Genomic DNA, 19,201 nt, shown 5'->3' with positions numbered 1-19,201 from the left:
GACAATTTCAATTGGTTCTACTCTTTTCTGCAAATATCTTTTAGAGCCTTGAGTTAAACAGGAAGGGAGATGACCAGTGGTTAGTCTAGACCAGGGGTGCGAAAACTATTACGGTAAAGGCCGCAGTGGGTGAAGCTTTACGTTACAATCTATAAGAGGAAACCTTTCCACCAATCTGGTATCTTAGAGTAAGCCTTGGAATGAATAATAGCCTAATTTCAAGGGGTTGTGTTTATTTAAAAAAAAGTACAAAGGCACTAGTACTGGTAACTGGCAAATACTGTACATATGTCGCCATGACAAAACATTTAATCATCACAACATATGGTCCGAAAACTTCTATTGTTCAAAAGAATTTAGTAGACATTGAATATAACTTTAAAAAAAGTCATTATGTGGGAAAAATATGGCACAATAGGACAATACCATGATTTGACATCCCTCCAAAAAGTAAAGACTGTTTGAGATGAAAACTGCTCAGCTGATGGTGCAATGAGGCCAAATACAACAATCAAGTAGCTCGCAAAACAATCTGCCAATGAGGAAGACAGAAAAAAAAATATTTATAACACATTTAAGAGTAACTGGCCATGGAAATATTGATGTGGACTAAAATGTGTACATTCTAATTTCCACATGCAAAATGATTAATGTAAGAGTAAATATATGAAATACTTTAAAAAGTCACTGTTAAATTGAGTTTATGGTAAATACTAAGTTTCTTGCTGCAAGAAGAGTGTAGAGAGAGGTAAGTGAAAAAGAAAATGAAGAAATGTTAAGGAGGCAGGAACTGTAAAATAGAGGTGATAAATAAAAGTGACTGAACTATTAAATTGGTTATACAGTTTTATAAATTGCAGGAAACTAATATAACATAGGAAAACAGTGAGCAGCTAAGTGTTCTTAACCTATAAGGAATAGGTGGACTGGAATGTCTGTGGACAGTATATTATGTCTGTAGACAGTATATTATTGTGGCTTTACTCTTTTTTATTACTGACACAGCAGCAGAAGTTTTCCCCTCTATTACCATAGAAACGCAGACATGTGCACCAATGAAAACAAAATAACACAACACATATTTTAAGGCACTGTGGGATGCTCTCTTGGTTTTTTGCAGACAGACCATGAGGTCACGGCTATGTGATGGAATCTAGAGCTATGTCATGTAGGAGTTGTCGGGAAATTTGCAGAACGCTTAAGACATAAATACACAAATCAGAACTCAATATGAGTAGACCCCAACAAGTTGACTTTTTTCTCCTTATATTTTATATAAGACTACAAAATAAACATATGTCCACTGCTGTAATACAGTTGCAGTTAAAATGCTGTTAGATCTATATACACAATAATATACAGGTTTATAGTTGTGGAAATTTGACATGGATGAATTTCTGTTAATTATAATGAAGACAAATAGTATTATCCACTTTTTTTTTTTGGGGGGGGGGGGGGTAAATTATCAAAATCACTGTCAGAATTTAACAAACTTACTATAAACTTAATAAATGATTTGCCATTATTGCAACTATTGCCAGTGTATTTGTAATTTCCTATAAGACAGAATTGTGACCTGGAAAATAGCTTTCAATTGGGTGCTCAAGGGAAAAAAAACACACATTTCAAGTGGGGAGTAAAAAAAAAAAATCTGTATGATACTGAAAAGGACCAAAACCACAAGAAAGTCAGGCTGTACGTTCCTCGGACCGGCACCCATGCATGCCATTTTTCAGGACAGGAAAATGATTTCAGCTGTGCAAATTGACAGCGGCCTTGTAAGCTCAAAATGAAGAGGGGAGTAAAAAGGGGAAGCCTTGAGGCCTGTGTAATAATTCATGTTAAGCAGAGAAGCCGCTGGGGACCTCCTTTTTTATGGAAACTCAATTCAACATCAGAAGATCAAATTAAACTGTAAACTGCTACTAAATGAACCGCAGAGTGGATACCAACTTAAGGCTGCGGTCTAACATGCACAAGTTTATTTAGCCTTCTTTGAAGAGGCTGATCTACTCAAAGTGATAAACATTCACAAAGCACAAATGTTCAGGCTGAAATGGAAGTTGGAGATAGCAGGAGTGGACCCTCATCTAAATATCCACTGTCAGAATGTTTACAACAGCGCGCTCTTTCGCGGGCCTCTTTTCTACCAGGGTGGCATTAAACTCAAACCCTGTGTTAGACATTCTGACCAATTTCATGTACAGAAGACAATAACACTAACTGTGGCTGGGATTAGTCATTCACTTATGTCAACAAATGTAATTAAAGGTGGGCTTTATGCAGAGTTACGGCAAATGGCTACTGGCACGTAGTGTGTTTGCAGCCACATATGGTTATAGTTTGTAAACACATATGTTTACATGATCACAAGCTGTGACTGTAACTTTCTCAGAGGATCAAATGCAAGATGAATCGGCGTAGAAAAAGTATATGCATTCATAGTAATTAAAATTCAACAACATTATTGAATAGATGTTCGGACATGAACGAGGAAGCTACAGAAGATAATGCTTGGTTCAGACAAGAATAAATTTCACACAAAGTAGTTTAGCATAATGCCTAGGTTCCACTCAAAAAGGGAAGTGGTGACTCCAAGTGTGGTTTGTTTGCACTCATGCCTGTAGACTACAACAAATGGTTATTGGTCAGGGCAAGAGTTACTGTGAAACATGAATCTTGAATGTGCACAGTATGTGGTGCAATCATTGAACACATGCACAGCTTTAAGAATGTTAAGTGCATATCACTGACTCGATTGTGCATTTACTGTAAATGCATGCAAAAAACCTTCTGCCAATATAATTTAGTTGAAGTTCGGGTAGAGTGTTGAGCAGGCCCATCATTCTCTTTGAGATGTAGTAGCACCCCAACCCCATAACCTTAAACTATCAGAATCAAGCTTTTCAGGCCAGTAAAGATAGACATTGGAAGTCCGTTATTGGGGAAGGAACCATATTTTTCTCTCTTTCAACAGATTACTTTCACGTTTAAAACATCATGAGTCATATTTGAACAAGATAACAACATGGTCAATACCTTTCGGTGAACCCAAAGTAAATCATGGCCAAACAACAATAAAAATGGTAAAACTGGGTTATAAAAAAAGCGAGCAGACAAGAGGCAGTGCAACAGTAGTTATGGTAACTGATCAGTACCATGCATGTTCAACCCTATATCATCTACAGGTTGGGAGGCATATTCCTTAGCATTGATGTCTCTGCCTGCCTGTTGCTTGCATTATCCTCCTTTTAAGACATTCCTGCTGGCTAAAGCAAGTGTTGTCATCCATTTTTCCCCCCTCCACATTACGTCGTGTGTCAGCACACATCTTAGTTGCAGCTGCACAAAGCATTAGGCATCACTTTTATCCCCCATTACATATGTTTGCCAGCAACATATCTGCCCATTCAAACAAATGCTTTCTCACAGACACAATGTGGGGTTGTGGTTTCCTGGCAGCTGTGACACAATCCAGATCCTCAGCACTGCCTATAGCAGGGAAATATATTTTGTGCAGAGATATTCATTCCCCTTAGAAGTTCAGATTTTCCCGGCCTAGCAGCTTTCAAACATATGTGCCTTTTGTTTGAGCCAGCGGACCCTGTGGACCCTAAAGATGTCATTCATTGTGCTTTGTCATTGCTGATGCAGCTTAACTGTGGCACAGCCACAAGTTTTATAGTGAAGTATATAGCATTGCATTGAGAGCAACCACTCACGAGAGAAAGTTTACTGAGAGCAATTATGTGATTATGAGGGTAATCGCATATTTGTTTTAAAAAAAATAAGAATAGAACAATACTACAGAGCAACATAACTCTTTTCTAAAGCATAGCATGGACTTATTCATAAGAACAGGGGAAAAATAACTTACTGGTAGAGGTCTTTGCGTAGCACAGTGCGAGCGAGGGGATTATCAGCTTGAGGAGCCATGCTAAGGGACCCCAATTTAAGCACCAAGGTGTCTTCCTTATTCACATGGCAAACTGTTAGCACAATAAACAGGGTTATATGTCATGGTCAGAAATTAGTCAAAATTTAAATGTAAGTGTTTTACCTTGTGTTGCAGTTTTTTCAGGCGCTCTAGGGCAGAAAACCCTGATCATATTGGTGTTGATGTAGATAAGAGGCAAACACCGAGAAGTCAAAGTATGGTTCCTCATTGGCTGGCCTGCTGACTTTCCACGGTCTTTGTAGCGTCTAGGTACTGTTGTCTTAAAAATCCAGTCAAGATCAAGATGAATCAAAAGAACGTCATCATAACTTTGAAGGAAAGAACATTTTTACATCCATTTGCTAAAATTGTTCTCATTTCTCACCTGAAATATTCCAACAACAGTAGTTATTACAGGACATGAGAGCACAACGTCAAAGGGCTGAGCTGTCAAAAGGATTTCTCTCAGATACTGCGGTGAGCCATCTGCTAGCGGATCAGCACTGCGTGGTGGTCGCTCAGCCCTAGTGGTAAGTTTATGCCGCACATTTTTAGTGACAGCCTGCGTATAGGTAATGGACAAGAATCCATGTTGCTGGTGAGAGCCTTCCAGGACCTTGGCTGCTGTCTGATCAGTGGTAAAAAGAATGGAAAGTAATGTTAATGGTAATTGTAATTGTGATTGTACTAAAGTCAAAAAAACAGACACTATCACATGGAATATAGTCAATTGACATAGGTAACTAAATATACTATCATAGGAAAAAAAACCTAACAAAAATGTTATGATTCAACTGAACAGAAACATGCCATTCAAATGACAATTCTATTTTTAAAATTTTAAATGGACATTTAAAAATTAAACATGGAGGCTTTTTTAATAAATAAAAGGCCAAATATGTTTAATAATAATGTAACGTGATTGGTAGACAACTTGCTTGAAAATTACAATGGCTTAAATAGTTGCCTTGATTGATTATTGATAAATTCCTCTTGATTAATTTGTAATTAAAATGTTTATTTCAAATTATGAATAAAAATAGCTTGGAACAAAATTAGATTCGGTTCCGGATTTCTGTCCTAAAAAAAAAAATTGAGCAAACAAAAGTATTGTGCATCTCTCAGAATGTCACATAAGTCCTAGAAAATCATATTGCATGTGATTGATATGAATTAAGGATCACAGGCAAACTAAACCGCTACAGACAAAGCAGGGCAGAAAACGCTACAAAGCAGAAGAGCCAATTTCTTACAGGAGGGAAAAAGCCAGAGAATTGGCAGAAAGACTCTTGCTTGCTGACCGGTCGAACCAACACAGTGCGCCTGTTCAGCTTGTCAGTGCAAGAAAGGACCACTCCTCCACAGCTGTGACGAACACCCTCCTCCGTACTGGAGTTGAGGAGAGAGATAATAGATGCAAAAGAGGACAGTAAGAGCAAGAGAAGGAGGGAATTTAATAGTGTTTGATTGGAAAGAACCACAGCAACATACCGTATATGAGGTCATTGAATTTCAGTGAATTACATTTTTTTTTCCTTTAGATAATTGGGTGGGAGAAAAAATATCAATCAGTAAAACCAGGAAAACCATACCATCTTGAAACAGCAGAACTACTGTTTAATGGTCATATACGAGAACCTGCTATGAACACAATACAAATGCAATTCCAATGAATTTCAGAAAATATATTTTGTTAAGCACTTCAGAGCCCTGTTTAAAATGGCCGTATACTGATTCCTTGCAATTATTTGGTTGTTGTTAGCATTTGTCACAAGTATAAGACCATCCACAGTATTAGCTTTGAACAGCAAGAGATTGGAGGGTTATGTCAACAGTTTCCTTCCAATGGATTATGAAGACAATCAGAACCACTGGAGAGACAGAGGGTGTCATTTCATGTCACACTGTTCTTGCATTCTTAGTTTTTAGGGTGTATATCAATGCAATGTGTCTGGACACTCTGAGTCAAAGCCAGGAGCATGAAGTCTTTTCCTCTCTGTCCAGCAGGAGTAGCTATTAAGAACCCTGATTCAGAGCAGCAGAATGGCAGATATACCGTATTTTCACACCTAAAGGGCGCACTTATAAGTCTAAAATTTTCACTAAAATCAGTCGGTGCATTTTGTCTGCGCACAAAAACATATTTTTGTACGGCCCTAACCGCTTGAGTAACTGGTTTTATTTCTTGCCGGCACGCCACTTATTGAGATCAACCCAGCGGACGCTCACCCCAAAAATAGCCTTCCCGTGCATTCCAAGGATTACGGTAAATCAATTCAAAACATCCCAGGGGAGTGGCAAGGCAATTGACTTCTGTGTGCTTGCAGCCCTTTTAACCCTCAAAAACACTCAGTACTTAAAGAAACAGCATATCAGAGATATACAGAGGAGATGCCTGGCGTGAATGACAACACATTGCGGGTGTGAATGCTTGGAAAGTGGAATGAAGCCATGGATCGAACCCAATTTTTACAGTTCTGCTAACAGATTGCTAACGGGTGGCCAAAATTGTAGTCCGGGCAGGCAGCGTTGCAGGAGTTACGCGACGATTTGGAATGAACTATTGCTGCTGATATAACAGCGAGGAGAATCAATGGCTTGGGAGTGACGCGAGTTACAATGGATTGTGGATGACTCGGCTCTAGTATCGGCCAGCACTGTTCAAGCTTTGCCAAAGCTGGAATCCAGTTCCCCGAATACACAACTTTCACTGGCCGCATGTTAAACGCCAAACTCTATATCAGAGTGTACCTTTGACCTCAACAAAGCATTATCAAACTTAGTTTTGCCCGTGCTGTCTTTTTAAAAAAAACATGCCAGTGCCTATCCTAACATACATTAGTGGCTAGCATAACATATGTACCCTAGCATATAGCATAACATACACACGTTAGCAGATAGCATAACATACACACGCTAGCGGATAGCATAACATCCACTAGCCTAGTGTCATGCTGGCACCCAATCGGACGAGGCGTCCAAAGTATTGAAAAAAAAAAAAAACAGAAAATATACCCGCAAATAAGACTGCATCCTATCACACGGTGCGTTTTATAGGTGTGAAAATATGGTATATTATTGTGACGCTTAATGCTGGCTCCTGTGAGACAGGCAGATGTCTCACCACAGCTGTCTCCTTGCACTGCAGAAGGAGTCCTTCATAAAGCCCAGAGTGCCAGCCTTGACCTGGCCTGAAGACACACACATGGCTTATTTTTAATGGGGCATCTGGAATTAATTGTAAGACTGTCACAATTCCATAATATCGCTTTAATGCAAGAAGCTACAAGTCATATGAAACCGGGTTATTCCTTCGTGCATCAGATTATTGTTGTGGCACACAGAAATAGCCCTGTAATGAAAAATGTAGAATGAATCCATTAACATTATGATAAACATAGCATTCATTTCATTTGTTTCTATTTGATATAGTAATCACAAGTTCATACTGTGTGGCCTGGTTTTGAATAAGTATGCTAACACATTTTCTGGGGGGGCTAAGAAGCACATGTCCCTTCTGTGGCTCTCTCTAATGACAACTTAAATAACCTGTGCCTAACTATTAGATAAAGGCCCCATATAATGTAACTCAATTTGGGGGCACGGGTGGGTGTCGGATATGTCAATTTTTTTTTTTTTTAAACTCAGAAATGTAAGTGAGATTGCTGTGATGCTGTCAGAAATTGCCAAAAGATGAAAGAAATAATAGAATTCAGTTACTGTTACAAAATATTTGTATGTTTAATTTTATTCCATCGAACAACCAACGGTTTGAAGAGAATATATTTGACATCTTTCTGGAAAAGACTGAGCAATAATTACTCTTAGTTAGCTGAGCTACAATCAGAAACTTTTGAAGCGTTTTAGATTGCGGGATGTTGTGGGGTAGGATTAAACAGGTATTAACCGACAGTCAAAACCCGGGATTATGGCTTCTCCTTCCACTATATAAGATGAAGCGCCATCAGTGCAACTTCTTCATCAAATGTGTAACAAAAATAAGTTGCAAACCCCCTAAAATAAATATTTTTTGGCTCTCTGTGTGTTTTATGTAATTTGGGCTTTGTGCCATAATGAATAGTGAAACAGCCAGCCACCGGATGCAGCATGAAGGAAATGAAAAACATCCTGGGCTGCTGGGAAGTCTCAGTGGCTTATAATGTGGCCGAAAGACATTTTCTTATGACTGGGCATGTGGTTGCAAAGACACACCAGTGTGGACGTGGGAGCAAGGCTTGCCGGAAATGTGACCGAGAGATGCTTCGCCCAGCGAATACACTCACCAACACTCATTGGCATTGAAGATGAGTCACGTAGGCTTACGAAACAAGCAACTTGATTGACATTTGGCAAATGAGTGGGATATTTGGAAACTGCAATTTAAATTTTCTTGCGTCATCTCTGTGATATTAATATTGGTTTGATGAACTGACACATTTGTGTGTCGGAAATATCAAAATACATAAATATAAACAATAAAAAAACAAGTAAACAAGAATGGTTTAAAACTTTCATGGCATTGTATACTGTATTTGGCATTTTGTTATCAAAATTTAGTTAGCTTGTTTGCATCACTCTTTTCGTAATTTCGCTTTTGCAGTACCTCTGAACATTGTTACATTTTTTTTTTTTTATGCCACATTCGTATCTAAAAAGAAATGTCAGATAACCACCTAAATGTTACTAATATTCCAAAGGAATGCTGACCTTTTCCCTCCCTCCTCGTCTTCTCTCTTATTCTTATAGTTTCATATAATTCTAGAGTGATCTAACTAGATTACTATTTTTCTGCAGTGAGACATCAAGAGCCAGATGGGAAGATTGCTCAGTCAGGTGTAATTTAAGACAACCAATTGCACACAATAAACTGGGCTGGGTGCAAGCATACCAAACAATTATCTGTTCAGATTCAGAATGATGAATATGGACTTTCATCCCAGTGGGATCTCTTGTAGATGTGGCTGATAGAGATTACAGTGGGCCAGGAGCCCATCGAGCCTCATCTGTGTTGGGAATGCAGATGGGTCTTACCTATCTTGGATTGTGAAGAGCCTCTTCCTTCCAAATGTATGGGTAGTTTACTGGGTTTAAATAAATGTACATTAAAATTAAGTGAAAGTGAAAATTGGCTCACTATCTTTTGGGGAATTCTAGGGTGTCAACAAAAATTAAGTTTGGAAGAGTTTTAGCAGGAATTGGGCAGACAATTGTCGAGGGAGGTAAGATTACGTAATAACCCATGACTTCTTAACACAAAAACATTGCTTTAAACCACCAACACTGTCCTGGTGTGGTGTATTGGAAGAAACCCTAATGGAACACATTTTTCCAGGTGTAGTCAACTCAGACGATGACAAAAAAAAAAAAAAAGAATAGGGAGGTCCAAACAAATCTCACCTTTAGTTAATTGTTTCCAAAATCTTCTAACCAATCAGAAACATACAACGCTCATATATAAATGTTTTAAAACCAGCGAAGGTGATTATAAAACCGGGCAAAATAGAATCCTTTCCTGTTATCATGATAGTGGTTCAATAACTTACACATTACCAATGATAGGTTTCAATCGGGTATCATGAAAATGGTTCAATTCCCACTTCACTGCCTGGCTCAGGCACTTGAAGCCAAGAACACATTTACACAGGCATGTAAGCACAAATAACTGCGAACACATTCTCATTATGGTGAGTGCAATCCAAGAAGCTCGGATTGTGATCTTCTTAGGTTACGGCAGGGGAGGAATTGCCTCCCGCTAAGTAGACCTCAGGCAAGTTGGTACATAGTGGCCATTTTTAAAGTACCGGTGTAACAAATGATGTAAATGTGATTAGGACGAACAGGAAAATATAAAAAAACAAAGAGACTGCAGCCGTGCACATGTGGAAAGAAAAACAGCAATTACAGATACACTGTAATTTAGTCCCAGCTTTGGTTTGTTTAGCTTTGTTTGCCCTGATAATTTCAGTGGAGAAGGTAAATCATCAAATTCCAAATATATCTTGACTTGGAGAAAAATTACTATATATTAGGATGTCATGGAACAACGCCAAGAGGTTTTCCCTCTGTGTGTTAATGTTTCTATAAATCAATTCAGACACCACAGGCGCAAATAAAATGACTGATGGCCTCACTGAACTCATCTACACTGTGACTCAGACTTGGGCCAGGCCAAAACAGAGTCAAATCGTCCATCCAATTTTTGGTCTCAAGCAGTCTGGAAAAACGATGACGACGGGGTGATAATCCGCAAAATCTCCCTCATGAAGGTGGACCAGGAACACAAAAGTGTTATTGGCATTGGTGAGGTGAACTCAATGATTGAATTAAAGTTAAAAAAATTAAAAAAACATTGTAATTACTGTGCGAGCATACATGCATGTGTGTAAGTGTGCGAAAGACAGCGTGTGATGTGGGTAGTAGTATTTTTTTTTACTACTTGGGTTTTTAGCATTCATTTTTAACTTTCCCCATTAGGTGAAGTGTGATGTTATGATCATGTACGTGTGTTAACAATACTATACCTGCATCTGTAGTGGTCAATGTTGAAACTGCCAACTTTACATTTGATCTTAGTGTATACATCCTGGATATCTACTGAGGCACTCAGGTCTTCTAGTTCACTGACCACACATATTTCTGTGAGGAAACAATAATAGTCATAATTAATGATTTGAAAGTAGTGACGTGTGCATTAAAAATGCTTAACTCCACATGAATCCTTCAACTGGAAAACTGCTAATGATGGGAGGAGCTTTTGCAGCTTTTGTTTCAATACGTTCACACTGGTTCCCAGGGTGAAAGAAAGAGCCATATTGGAAAAACGAGACATTTAGTGAGACAGTAAAATGACTGAATATACAGTGCAATCATTTTTTGGAAAACGTTGGTTGGGCCGGATTCAAACACCTCACCACATCCAGCCCGCGGGCCGTAGTTTTGCCATGTCTGGTCTATTCACACACCTGTCTCGATTAGACCCCCATCTCATTAAAAATGTGCAATTTGTTGATATGTTCTTATACTGCATGGTACAAAATGACCGTCAGTTACTTGCAGCGCCAACTCTGCATTTAGACTTTCTAGCCTTATATATTTGATTTGATATCTACGGTCATGCTCGTCTTGAGTTGGCTACTTCCTGATTCTAAACTAACTGGCTCGCTTTATATAAAAGTGTTGTCACGAGCTTCTGGTGCATTGACACAGTAATCTTGGATATTTCTAATAGACATACTAAAGTGTATTTTAGATAGAGAAACACATACCTGTCTTGAGTTTGGGGTCTGGAGCAAACAGTTCAACAATAACCTTGGGTAACATCCACTGCATCCAAAGGCTGACTTTTCCACTAGTTCCACCGATGTTGCTAGTTTTCTGTTCCAGGGTCACCGTGTCAGCAAATGGGCCATCATCACCTGGATCTGAATCGCCCTAGGGAGCCAAAAAGAGCGTTGAGGTAAGAGAGTCCCTCAATGTTTATTTCTAAATGTGCTGTTAATATATAAGCAATATGCCTCAAATGATAATTTCTTTTTCACGAAGGAAAAGTATTAGAATAATTCATATCCATGATTTTCACTGATTTCTTTTTACCTCATTTATCAGGATTTATTTTTGTAAAGGGAAAGACTTCAAACATGTTAAATTATGATGTATTAATTTCAAACTGAATTAAATAAAACACATTTAGATGTAGCTCACATTCTGAGCAATGCAGAATCTATGTCACTGTTTGAACAGTTCCTTGTACAGTGAACAAAACTCTACAATAGCTCAACATGGAGGCAAGTTCATAGAACCAAATAGATGAATACATTTGGGGAAAAAGGGACTACCATTATTCCATGTATTAAGTATTATTAATCAACATATTAAACTCCCTAGAGGAAGGGCATGATGGCGAGGGCCATGTGTCCTAGCCTGAAGAGGCTATTTGGGTTCCCCTTTTGATGGGCTCAGGGCAAAGTGTATATTTCTTGTGCATGTCCTTCTTCTAGTAAATCTGTTTCCCAAACAAATGTTTGCATGACTGGAAAGTGAAAGACCTGCAAATAAACAATGTGGTAATTTGAAGCCCTTGAAATGTGGGATTTTTTTCTTTTTCCCCAGCTTCTTCCATCGCTGCCTTGTAATGACAGATTATGTCATGGTTATTGAGCCTGGCTGTGGCTGGTGGGGGAGGTTATCCACCATCTCAATTAGGAACACCACAGCTGCTGGGATGATTACAGCTCCTTTAAGAGGATCCAGATGAGGAAACTATGTCCCCATTCCAATGTTTTGGAAGGATAAAGCACAACACTAATTTGCAAATTGAATATAATGGCAGTTTGGAGTGGCTGACAACAAGGTCTCAGTGACAATCGTTTTCAAACGTAATCATGATGCGCCAGGCCGCAGAGTGGTTTTATTCTATTTTATAATGAGAAAATATTTTCTGAATTTGTCACAAAACACAATAAATCAAACTATTCATTATTTTAAAAAAATGCAGCGTAAAAAACGTAGAGAAAAAAGTAGTGGCTTATATTCCGAAATATATGCTAAATGTTGTGAATTAACTGCATATTTCTATACATTCAGTATTGACTTCTTAGAGTTCTTACTTGTTTCGATCATCTAAGTATGGTTATTTATGAAGTATGTTTCCATGCAACCAAATAAGATTATTGTGTGTGAATGTGTTTTATGTAAAAACAAAGATTGGCACCAAGTTACATGATCCCACCAGTAATGGTGCCCAGTCTGTCTCTTAAGATATGTCAACTACCATTTGGGGACTAATTATTGCTGAGCTACAATCAAAATATATCCCCCTGTGAGCGCACGCTTGTGTGTGTGAGTCCGTGCGGTTACAATTGTTTAGTTTACAGTTTTTAACCAGTCAGCGGGATTATACTCTGTGATGTCAAGAGCCCAAGTAAAAACTGCCTGCTGGCACTGTGAGACTGACCACAGTGTACTGAAGAGTTGTTACTCTATAACACTGGACACCTAACCACTGCTACTTCCCAACCAAAAAATAAAAAAAAAAAAAACCTTTGAAACAGCTTCCACCGCGATACAAAAAAAGATGGCAGCATTTTTACAAATCAGTAAATCATCGCAATACAAAAAAACATCCCAACATTTTTACAAATTAGTAAATCATCGCGATACAAAAAAAATCCTAGCATTTTTACAAATCCAAGAATCCAAGGTCCAAGAATCACCAAAATTGTTCTGTACCAAGTGGAATTCCATTTCTCTATAGAACACAGCTGTCAAACCAAATTCACAAGGGCCTTGTGGTTAAGGATTCCATTCCAACTGAAACAAGGAGGTGAAATAAGCAGCACCTGACTGAAATCAACTCATTACAATTGCATGAGAACAGATTGATGAAATAGTGTCGTCTTCACTGACTGGTAGGAAAACCGACACCCACTTGGCCCTTTCTAGAATTGGTTTTACATCTGTGTTGTAGAACAGAGAAACAATGTTTTGACAGTTTTCCAGTCATTTGTTGTGACAAAATATCATCGGCCACATCAATACTTATCCACATTAGAGGTAGGATAATAATGATGTAAGTGGCTGGCTCTACCTGACCATCACCAGAACTCAAGTCAATAGGGAGTGAGCTGTCTTCAATCTGGCAAGGCAATGGTTCCATATAAAGTGTGGCCAAGAACGTTTAAGGCATGTGTTACTGAGCCAGGGGAGTCCCTTTCAGCATGTTTCTAGCATGAGTCTCTGTTCGGAGAATGGTCCAACACTGTGAAAGACATGTATCATCTCAGTCCCCAAGACACCTCATCCAAATCAGAGAGAACGTTAGACCTGTTGACCTAAACTCAGATTCAATACCGACCCTTAAAACACTTCTCCTTCAATGCTCAAGTTTAACACACACTATATCACCTACAGTGTGCTTATTTATAAAAGGCGGAAGTCATCCTTATTTCACAATTGACCCACTTTTCCATTCTCCCAAGCCACAAAACCCATTGAATTATTCAGTTCCAAGGTACCAGGCTGCCATTAAGAAGGAATTAGATTGCTCTCACATGTACTAAACAGGCACACCTTGCAAGTAATTCCACTACCTCCTAGTTGCTGTAAATCCCTGATTAGTCTCTGTGACAAGTTTTCTTTCAAGGATTTCATGGGTTTGGAAATGCATGTGAAGTTCTCGGTAATGTCACTGTTGTAAATATTGAATGCCTGTGTTTTTTTTAGGTTATAGTTATCCCAAAAACTGGTAATATGTTACATTAACAGTTGCTCCTTATTTTCCCAAAACATTAATGTAAAATGTATACTGTATATAGTGCAACGTATATATATTTTCCCCTTTCATTTGGTCCATTCTGTTCATTTGGCTAGGGTAACTTACAATCAGATGTGCCATAGAGTATTTTCCCCATTTATTGTGCTTTTTTTTTTGCTAGTGACTTCTAGCCCGAAAAGTATAGTAAACTTATGAACCATATAACAAAAATTAAATCAAATACTAACTGAAAATTCAAGGATTTAAAAAAAAAAGAAAGAAAATAGTGCAATCGCACGATTCCGTTTTTGTTGAATATGTTTGACTAAAATCACCCCTGTAGCAGTCATCAAGGTAATAGCTTAAAGAAAATATATAGACATGTTGCTTAGGGTGAGCCAGGTCTTTCACATTCCTAAACTGCCAAGCAGGGGCCCAAAATACACACACATAACCTTCTTTTTCCCACACTTTCAAAAGCAGTATACAGTTTAATTTTAGGGGGCCTCCAGGGCTGTCCATGGGCTGAAGATCCAAGTTTATTTTTTCTGCAGAGTTTGTCTTTCCTCATCAGAGAGGCCCAAACACTGGCAGACAACAGCAGGCTGTGAAGTGTCAGAAAAGGAAAGCGAGAAGGACAGACAACCTAATGGTGATGAAGAGGGAAAAAAGCTGTTTTGGGGCTAAATGATGAAATGCATTCCATCTAAATACACCTAGGCATGAGGATACTGTGGAATCAAATGGTAAAATGGAGGCGAAAACATTAAAAAGCTAAGAAAAATGAATATGAATAAATATTCCCAATATGGGCTCTATACACTTTAGACTTATTTCAAGATTCTGGTGATCTGGCCTTTATTTTTTCGAAACATTTTAATCGTTTTGCATTGTACCTTGTTTTTCTTGCATCCATTATTACATATTACATTCATAGATGCGCAGTCTGTGGAAACATGGTCTCGTAAATGATCTTGAGATGTAACCTTCACATCGCCACATAGATGTACTAATTCAGCAAATATGGTAACTTTGTTTCTTTATGGCATGCTAGTTAGGATGTTGTGATAGGTGGGCGACAGGCAATGCTCTGCTGTTGGCAGGCCTCTTGGATGGGTGTGGTGGCTTTGGGTTTTACCCCATGAGTGACTTTGTGAATTGGAAGTAAGCTACACAGTGGTCAGGACTTATAAAATGTCTGTCGAAGAATGACAAATAAATGGAACGTATGACTCATCAGGTTATGACCGACTATGAAAAATGTATGAAGCAGTTTTGAGTAGATATTAATTAATAAACTTAACTAAATGAAAAATGTGTTTTTCTTGCAAAAAAATAAAATTGGTTAAATAACAATTTAGTGATTTTTTTGGTAGTGGGAATGGGCAACAGTTGGGATGTGTTGTGGTCTGGCTGTAGTTAAAACATTGGGAGTAGGAAGAGGTCACAGGGTGTGCTTCTAGGGGAGAGCATTGCCACTACTGCTGAGACTTATCAAAACAGCTCCTACATTCTTGCTTAATCATCAAACCTTCCACAGGACTAAACACTTCTACCAATGTTTGTACTTAAGTAAACACTGACAAGTGGGTTGTCAGGGGACTCTAAGGCTGTCATACACACACAGCCACCCACCCACACACACACACAAAGCCCTTCCCTTACTAACTAAACTGTTGCGTTGCCACTGGTTTTACAAATGAAGCAAGGATAAACACATGTTGATGGCTCTGAAATGAACCCAAAAAGTGATGCGCATGGGCATGTGGTATGAAAATAGAATGAATACTGTTTCACTTTATTGCCTCTCCAATGTCACAATGTTGTTTCTGTGATCTCAGGGGGGCACAGATTCCTGACAGGTCCAATGTGGTCAAAGAGTAGTCATTAAATCACTGGCTGGTTGCCACTGCTTAACACCATAAACACTCATTTAGGCCATTATTTTAATAGAGCTGACTTTTCAGACCTCTTGTAAAAAAACACAATACACTGGGGACTAAATAGTTCATCAATACATTGTGGGGAAAATTGCAAGTCAGTCACCATTACTTTTGCCAACTCACTTAATATTTGTTGAGCATGAATCTCTATTTTTTGTTGTTGTCATTTTAGGCACAATTTTTGGGAACACATCAATGCGCTAATAAATATTTTGAATGCAATTTTTTGGGGACTGGATAATAAAAACAAAAATCTACTGCCATACTTTTGCAGGTGTTATGAATTACTTGTGGCAACATTACACACATCTGAGGCTTTTTACCGAATTGAATTATTATTTTAAAATTGCGGATTAACATTGTCTGACACATCTTTACAGTGTCCTTCACTTGATGTCTATCTTAGGAATGGTTGTTCAAGTATATGCGACTGTCATCTTCTGTGCGAAGAAAGTCAGTTATTCATTAGGTTGGGAATTTCTAATTGGTAAATGATGTGCACTTACAAACAGCATATTATCCAAATGGTAAATAGAAATAATCTACATAGCAATTTTACACAAGATTTTACAATTTTACAGCTCCCAAATGTCCACATATGAACTTCACAATATTACACAGAAAAACTGCCGAATCTTATAGTGCCGACCTGAATTGGAAGATGCGGGGAGTGATTAGAGGCCTATTACCACTATAACTTATGTAAAACAATTTTTATTTTTTTATTTTAGTCGGACGACAGTCAATCACATAACTGCATAGAATAAAAACTGGTTTTCAACAGGAGAGACCTTCTTTGATAAAATGAGTGGTAGAGAATAGGAAGAGTCGACGGAGATGAGACAAGCAAACAGGAATCAAATGGTTTCAAAGGAGGAATGTCTTTATCTGTAAGACAACCACTAACCTCAGTAGGGGATCCAAAATCTGCAGAAGGGCTATAGGTGCTTGTGTCAGGCAGAGCAGTACCAGCACTGCTGTGTACGGAAGAGGATGGAGCAGCAACAGCAGTGGGTTCAGGTATGCTGGCCGACTGACGAAAGATGCCATGCTTCTGGAGACGAGCCCATGTAGACGTCCAGCTGAGAAAGAGCTTGGACAAAAGCTGTACCTGATGAGTGACAGGAAAAAGTCAAACAATTTAAAAACATATTTTAGAGGATTCAGAATCAAATACAGTTGTACCTCTACTTACTAATGCTTATACACATGACATTTTATGTTATGAAACTCTTTGATATGTAAATTACTGATCAAATACACAAAAACAAGATCTAGGTAAGTAGATTTCCTGTATTTTATGCTTTAAATTGGTGTGGTAGCATTGCATCCTACTTGACAATCCCCCTAGGCGCCACTGGCCTCCCTTTGGCTGTCTCCATAAAAACAACTCTTACTAACCCTTTCTTTTCTTTTTTCAAACCAGGTGATAGCAACTTTCTTCTTTATTTCAAATTAGGTTAAAAAACAAGTTGTGGAACCAATTAATTTTGTGAGAAGAGGTACCACTGTACTGTAAAAACCCATACTATCTTCAAGAGATTGACTGAGCCCTGCAGCAAATCGAGGGAAACACTGATCATGTTTGTAACTCCCTAAATCGTTAAAAAATACTAATGCTGAGAATTACAGAGGTAGCTCTACTTACTAATTATTCAGATTACAAAAAGCCTCAATGATATTTTCTTACCCAAGATACGAAATCAAGTTACAAAACACTTCTCTTGAACATTTGACTGCTTTTCTTCGAGTTTTAATAAGGTATTTGTGTTTTTTGTGTGCTCAAAGCGACTGTATTGTGTATGAACCGTCTAGGGTATAGTCTGCATAATGCCGGAAATGAGCTGGGATGGGCTCCAGCAACCCCTGCAACATTTACGAGAATGCGCAGAATAGAACATGAATGAATGAAAACAAGCTTGAATGTTGCCCAAGCGTTTGCCTACCTCTTTCTCACTTCCACCCTTCAACAACAATAGAAAATGTTTTTTTGCACGTGTTTGTTATTCATTTTAGGGAGTCCATCCATCCATCCACAAACACCCACCCACCCAAACGGCCGCCCGTCCGACCCACCCAGCCTGATAGCCAGTTATAGTCCACAGTCCAACTGACTCCTGCTAGGCTAATTTCAAAAGTGAATTAACTGAATGTACAATCATTTGAGCGCTGCATGCTAATTTTAATATCAGGATTTTCTTCTTTATGCACAAAAAAGTCCCAAAGAGCAAGCTACAGAAGAAATTTATGTAGTCTCATCAACTTCTGAAGAAAAAAACACTTAGGGGGAAAAAAATTGAAAGCTTGGCATCAATCTTCAGAGCAATTTATCATTTGCTCACTTGAGGCCCCAAATTTAAACAACAACGAAGCAAAAATATGCATGGAAAAGATGACAGGGGAAAGCGGAGGAGTGTGATGTGATACTTTTAGTTATTTGTGCATTAAACTGAGCCTTTTTTTACAAGATAAACAATAACACACACTAGACACACACACAGTACAATTTTAGACAGCGTTGTGATTGCAATTCTATTTGTCAAAGAGCCAAGCTTTAAGATGATTGGCGAAGACAGGGGTACACGTATGTTAATTGGTATTAACTTCCAGATATGTGCAGCGCGGACAGAGAAGGTGCTTTGGCTGAAAGCACTCTTTTAGAAAGGAACTACACAGTCAATTTTAGAGCCAGCCTTTGTTGTGGTGCGTTTTTGGCTTTCTGTCCAAAACTTTCAAGCCTTAAAAATGGTTTCAATTGGTTTAAGTGTTGTTTTGCAGGCCGATGACCAACTTGTTAGGCAATAAGTCATGCAAGAGAGGATCATTGTGTCAAAATAGGACTTTGCTGACGTAGGTGTTAGATTGTTTCCAATGAACCTAAAATTAGACAGATTGAATTTAATTTCATTCAACGTGTTTTTATCTGTCGTTTGAAGGCTAGTTGAGAGTCAAGAGAGATTCCTAGGTATTTCAAATCTTGAACTACATATTGTGCACCCACACACTCATACTCTCACTGTTTATTATTCCCACTAAGGGGATGTACACATGGCCACGCACTAAAACAAA

At 38.4% G+C, this 19,201-nt stretch overlaps 1 protein-coding gene across 8 annotated transcripts in view; it reads right to left on the bottom strand.

Moving 5' to 3' along the window:
* vps13b (vacuolar protein sorting 13 homolog B) overlaps positions 1 to 19,201 on the bottom strand; it is a 197,146-nt gene that overhangs the window by 93,350 nt on the left and 84,595 nt on the right. For 6 of the 8 annotated variants that reach the window (XM_077720537.1, XM_077720539.1, XM_077720535.1 and 3 more), the window contains 7 exons: positions 17,040 to 17,243; positions 11,203 to 11,368; positions 10,459 to 10,573; positions 5,191 to 5,326; positions 4,323 to 4,565; positions 4,061 to 4,217; positions 3,878 to 3,989 (listed from right to left, as the gene is read on the bottom strand). In XM_077720537.1, the coding sequence (XP_077576663.1) occupies positions 3,878 to 3,989; positions 4,061 to 4,217; positions 4,323 to 4,565; positions 5,191 to 5,326; positions 10,459 to 10,573; positions 11,203 to 11,368; positions 17,040 to 17,243 (1,133 nt within the window). Of the gene's footprint in view, positions 1 to 3,877; positions 3,990 to 4,060; positions 4,218 to 4,322; positions 4,566 to 5,190; positions 5,327 to 7,061; positions 7,129 to 10,458; positions 10,574 to 11,202; positions 11,369 to 17,039; positions 17,244 to 19,201 lie in introns of those variants that run through there. The other 2 variants (XM_077720538.1, XR_013326843.1) reach the window with 2 other exon arrangements.

Source organism: Stigmatopora nigra, chromosome 7 (genome assembly GCF_051989575.1).
Source record: "Stigmatopora nigra isolate UIUO_SnigA chromosome 7, RoL_Snig_1.1, whole genome shotgun sequence".
In the NCBI taxonomy this organism is placed as follows: domain Eukaryota; kingdom Metazoa; phylum Chordata; class Actinopteri; order Syngnathiformes; family Syngnathidae; genus Stigmatopora; species Stigmatopora nigra.
The sequence above is the reverse complement of the archived record's forward strand: the minus strand, read 5'-3'. Positions and strand labels throughout refer to the sequence as shown.